Source organism: Oreochromis aureus, linkage group 3, assembly GCF_013358895.1.
Source record: "Oreochromis aureus strain Israel breed Guangdong linkage group 3, ZZ_aureus, whole genome shotgun sequence".
In the NCBI taxonomy this organism is placed as follows: Eukaryota; Metazoa; Chordata; class Actinopteri; order Cichliformes; family Cichlidae; genus Oreochromis; species Oreochromis aureus.
Window position 1 is genome coordinate 1,779,808 of NC_052944.1, and position 6,157 is coordinate 1,785,964.

General features: G+C 42.1%; 1 protein-coding gene across 1 annotated transcript; it reads left to right on the forward strand.

Moving 5' to 3' along the window:
• Positions 1–2,640: 2,640 nt before the first annotated feature.
• On the forward strand, positions 2,641–5,948 carry LOC120438858 (neoverrucotoxin subunit alpha-like; the record flags this gene model as incomplete). The annotated part of the gene is made up of 2 exons (XM_039609336.1): positions 2,641–3,155; positions 5,897–5,948. Coding segments are annotated over 2 exons (567 nt in total), but the record flags the coding sequence as incomplete, so codon positions are not given.
• Positions 5,949–6,157: the final 209 nt, after the last annotated feature.

The following is a 6,157-nucleotide window of genomic DNA, read 5'->3' on the forward strand; positions in this document are numbered from 1 at the left end:
TTAGCTTTAGCTGCTAATGGTAGCCTACTTAGCATTAACTCCTCACTAATATAATGCTAATTCACATCAAATTAGCCTTAGCTGCTCATATTGTTATAAGGAAAGAGAAAACGTATTAGCATTAGCTGCTAATAATTATTCACTAGCATTAACTCCTCACATCATTGTTACCCAACGGAAAAGAGTATTAGTATTAGCTACTATCATTTTTAATAAGTAAGAGAAAACAGTGTTAGCATTATTGAATAATGCTAATTCACACTAAATTAGCATTAGCTATTTACAACAGCGTACTTAGAATTAGCTGCTCACATTGTTAAAAAGTAAGGGAAAACAATATTAGCATTAGCACATAATGCTAATTCATGTCAAAGTAGCATTAGTTAATAATGGCAGCCTACTTATCATTAACTACTGACTAATATAATGCTAATTCACATCAAATTAGCATTAGCTGCTCACATTGTTAAAAGGGAAGGGAAAACAATATTAGCATTAGCTGCTAATGATTATTCACCTAATTAGAGTTAGCCCCTAATGGCAGCCTACTTAGCATTAACTCCTGACATCGTTATAATGCAGGGGAAAAGAGTTACCATTATCGGATAATGCTAATTCACATCAAATTAGCAATAGTTAATAATGGTAGACTTCGTATCATTAGCTGCTGTCATTCTTACAAAGCAAAGGAAAACAATATGAGCATTAGCTGCTAATGCTTTTCATCTAAAATTACAATTAGCCACTAATGGCGTCCTATTTAGCATTAACTCTTCACATCGCAGGGGAAAAGTTAAAATTGAATGAAAAAAAGAGTTCACATTACCTACTCATATTGTTAAAAAGTAAGAAAAAATATTGTTGGCATTAACGGATAATGCTAATTCACCTCAAATTATTATTAGCTAATAACGGTAACCTACTTAGCATTAGCTGGTCACATTGTTATAAAGCAAGAAAATATGGTATTAGCATTTGATGCCAATTCCTATTCTCCTAAAATTAGCATTACCTGCTAATGGCAGTCTACTTAGCATTAACTCCTCACTAATATAATGCTAATTCATGTCAAATTAGCATTAGCTGCTAGCATCAGCCTACCTAGCACTAGCTGTTCACATTGTTAAAAGGGAAGAGAAAACGATATTAGCATTAGCTGTTAATAATTATTCACCCCTAATTAGAATTAGCCGCTAATGGCAGTATACTTAGCATTAACTCCTCACATCGTTATAATGCAAGGGAAAATAATTAGCATTATCTAATAATGTTGACCTTGGCCCACTGGAAAAGTTCAGAACTAAAGATTTAGGAGTGTTTCTCGATAGCTCTTTCTCATTTGAGAAACAAATAAATTCTGCTTTTAAAACCAGCTGGAAGGTTTGCTTAGAAATATTTACTCATATATGAGTTTTATAATCGATTGCATAATGATAGAGGTTTGATCCTTAGTAGTCTGTGAAGACTCTGTGTGCCTTCCAGAGTGCTCTGGCATGCACACACACTTTAAGGTCTTGAGAGAGGTCGTACCCTCTCTTACTGATTTATGGTGTAGGAGGATACCTACTCTGTGTCTGGTTAAGTGTAAGAGCCCTTTGTTAGGGGGACCGCTGGACTCTTAGCACCAGCTTTGGGGTCACAGGGTCACATCTGGAACACACACACACACACATACCTACACTATGCACAGACTGGTACTCTTTGTTCATACCTGTGTAAGACGTCATATGTTAATGAACTTATGCATATTCATGTAAGCTCAATAAAGAGCAGTGTTACGAGGGAGCAGACGAGAGCGACTGAGGTCAAGTGAAGGAACGGCGCTGTCACAGTTCTCTCCCTCATGAATTGTCTGGTTCCAGCGGTGGCTCTGTGCTAGACGACCCATCACCAGCTTTTTCCAGCTGTTTCCACTGGTTACCAGTACGTGGTAGAATCCACTTCCAGATCTTGTTGTTTGTCTTTAAATCTCTGAGTGGATTGGCTCCATCTTATCTCTCTTTAACAAAATAATCCAAGTCGAGCCCTCAGGTCTGCAGATAAGCAGCTTCTGACCAGAACTAGCCGTAAAAACAGAGGTGAGCTTTATCGATGGCTGCAGCCAAACTCTGGAACAGTCGCCCTTCACATCAGGTCGTCACCAACACTCGACATGTTTAAAACCCGGTTGGAAACACATTTGTACTCTGTAGCTTTCAATTCTGACGAGTCTTTATAGTAATTACTGTGTATGTTTCCTATTTTATCTCTACTCTGTGCAGCACTTTGGCTCAAGCTGTTTTTAAATGTGCTGATAAATAAATGTAGATTTCTTTGAATCAAACAGTGGAGCCGAGCTTTGAGCTCAGTGTGTAACAGTGTGTGTGTGAGAGCCATGTAATGTCCATGTGTGCATGCTGACTGTGCTGCTCTGACCCTCCTCCTTTCAGGGTGGAGCCTGCTGGAGTCCGATGGTTGAGACCAGGTCTGAGGAAGTGTAAGTGTGTTTTAATGGGATTCATGAAAACAAAGCAGCACACATTCAACCATCTTCATCATGTCAGGAGTCATCATCAAAGTGTCAATCAATGAACAGATGATGGATCAATAACTGCAGCTGGATTGTGTTTGTTCTCTCCATCAGATTCCTGTCAACTCACAATCGACACAAACACAGTGAACACAAAGCTCCAACTGTCTGACAACAACAGGAAGGTGACACATGTGGAGGAGGTTCAGTCATATCCTGATCATCCAGACAGATTTGATGTTCTTCCTCAGCTGCTGTGTAGAAATGGTCTGACTGGTCGCTGTTACTGGGAGGTCGAGTGGAGAGGAGATGTTTTTATATCAGTGAGTTACAGAAGCATCAGAAGGAAAGGAGGCAGTCACTGTGTGTTTGGATACAATGATCAGTCCTGGAGTCTGGAGTGCTATAGTGGTGCTCCTCAGGTTGTCAGGCACAATAACAGAGCAACACCTATCTCCTCTTCCTCCTCCTCCTCCTCCTCTGTCTCTAACAGAGCAGCAGTGTATGTGGACTGTCCTGCTGGCACTCTGTCCTTCTACAGAGTCTCCTCTGACACTCTGATCCACCTCCACACCTTCAACACCACATTCACTCAAACTCTTTATCCTGGGTTTATGGTCAGGTTTCCTGGTTCCTCAGTGTCCCTGTGCTGAGTGTAAAGAGTGTCTCCTGTTAGAGAAACACTCTGACTGTTGAACAGATAGTTCAGTCTGTACATGTCTGTCTCTTTCACTCACAAACACGTTTTCACATTCATGGATTCAATCAGTTGATGTTTGAAACTCTTCTCAATGATTCCTTGTAAACTTCTTCCTCTTCAGTCACAAACAAACAGGAAGTGATGTCACATGTGTTCCTGTCCACACAGCAGAATGAGTCTATTGCTGACAGTGATGTACAAACAGAGTGAGCATTTCTGAGGCCAAAATAAACTGAGTAGTTCACTGAATGAACACTGTGAGCTCAGTTCCTTCATCATTAGTATGGATTATATATGTATATGTATTATATTAGTATCATATATATCAGGTGCTGCTGGTTTCAGTCATTGTGCAAATGTGCTGTTTGTAAGGTTGTAAAGCTGCAGTCAGCTGAGACTGAAGAAGTCACCTGATCAGTGAGCAAACGTTTCTGAAAACGTCCAGATGAACAGAATCAACCTTTTGGGATCAGCCAGCAATGCAGCATCATTGTTGTTCAGGTTCAGAGGTTTGCAGGAATGAACTGATGACCAGAAACAGCTGCAGAGTCCAATCAAATACCAGCTGGAGTTCAGCTGCATTTGAAGAAGTCAAAGAAAAGTAAGGATGGCAAAGGCGCGTTTTCTTCCAAAGAACTGAAAACATGGTCGACGCCTCATTAGAAGAATCATCTGGACATTTGTGAGGAACTCTAACCAAGAAAGCAACACAAGAAAGCAACGTCACACAGATCCAACAGACAGTTTCCATGACTGCAAGTGTTCAGTGTAAAAAATGCTCCATTGCATTATTGCATCCTCTCACCACAGGAGGCGCTGTTGGCACCACTGATTGCTGATCAGCTGTTCTCTGATGATCTGATTGATCCTGTGAATAACGGGACTCACTGAACTCTGTGACACAGTGAAGATTACAGAGTTTAACATCTGACTGACGTCACACAGACAGAAGGATGAACCAGTGAGGCACAGAACACAGTTACTGGAGATACTGGATCAGCTCCATGTGAACCTCTGATGGAGAAGCTGCTGACCCAGAGAAACATCAGGACATGACAGGCAGCTGCACTGATCTAACAACATGTAGCAGAGCTGATCTATGTTAGAGGATCTATCACAGCAGCTGAAAGTCCAACACTGGATACCAGCTGAGCCTGTGCTGAGTGTTACAGGAAAAGAAACACTGACACTGGGAGACACAGTGATGCTGACTGGGGCACAGAGCTGAATGATGCAGCATCAGGACACTGTTTCAGTCTGACTGACAGAGAAACCTGTAGCTGCATCTACATGTGAGGCAGAGGCCACACAAGCAGCTTTCTATGTTTCACAGTGACTGAGATCTTCAGTGGGGTGGACATGCTCCTGTACAGACCTCTGAGGAGAACCAAGGTGCAGTCAAAGAGTCCAGTCTGTCCTCACAGATGTCAACATGTGGTTTCATCAGGTCTGCTGTCAGCTAGCAGGCTCACATCAGAATCACTGTTCCTGAAAAACACAGTCTGTGTGACATCATCAGTCAGCTGATCGTCCCAGATCTGAATGGTTTCTGTCTCTACTGAGGAAGTCAGAGAATCTCACTGAGGTGTGGATCAGGTCTGAGTGAGCTGTGGAGGGACAGCTTTAAACAGTCCACAGGTCTCACGTCCTGCTCAGTCTGGTAGCAGATACCTCGTATTGTTCCAGATGTGCTGACATCACAGTTTCCAGCAGGAGCAGCACAGCTGTGTGATACCATGAATCTCAGTTATTGATCCAACACACAGTAAATACAAAGATCAGGATTTATGAGAGTAATCATTATGAGTCTGAACACATGATCACTGAATGTTAGTCTCCACAATAATAAGCTAACACAAGCAAACACAGCTTTCAGCTCTTATTTTGAAACTTCTTTAGAGAGCTGTGATGTGAGCGTGCCTGGCTCTGAGGCACTTGGGTCAGCCTCTGTTGTTTAGAAGTGTTACAGACTGTGAATGACACAGACCTGTCAGTTTCATGTTTGTCTGTAACACAGCTCAGGGGCTCCATGCTGAACGCATCCATCCAGTGTTATTGATCCAGGACTAATACCAGCATTGGGATCAATACTACACAATCACATGTGTCCACGTGATGCAGTTTGAAGAGCAATCAGATGTCTCTGTATGAGGAGGCGGGGTCACAGGAGGTTCACAGAAACTCTGCAGCAGCATCATCAGCTCACATGGAAACTTTGATGATTCACTTCTGTGGTGTTTTTACAGAAACACGTCACAAAATTAGCTCCACCTGTTTTGTGAGCTTTGAGTTTCTTGTCTTCATCCTGGATTCTTGTGTTGGTGTTTTTACACACAGCAGATGTTTCCTGGTTGGTTCCTTGATGACCACATGAAGCTTTCTGAAGCTTGGATTGAAAACGCTTCATTACTCAAAGCTTTCCAACACAGGCCTCTGTGCTGCCATCTGGTGGACAAACATATGAAGTGCAGCGTGAAGCTACAAATTAAACTGCTTCAGCTGCGTTTATATATAACATACTATAACCTATATAACTATATGTATAGTGTATTATGTAGGATTTAGAGCTGGGGGTAGAACTGCTGATGGCCTGGTTGTTATTTATGTTCCCCATGGTTCACCAGCTCTCACACAACATCAGCACCAATGATCCACGTCCTTATAAACCTCTGAATCAGGTCCTGAAGCTGTGACGTCCTGAGTGAAGACCTCACTGATCACATGACTCTGGTCACCTGACTCAGTGTTTCTGAAGCAGTGTGCTGGGTTTTTACAAATACGTGGCTGCTGCCTGATGTTGGGCCCACAGAGGAAGACGACTCTCTCACTCTTCTTCACTTCCTCCTTAAACATGTGGAAGGAGAGCAAAGTGCTGCCAGACTCTTATTTCTGACAGGAACAGAAGAAACCACAGCAAACTGGTCCAGTTCTTCATCTTCATCACAATC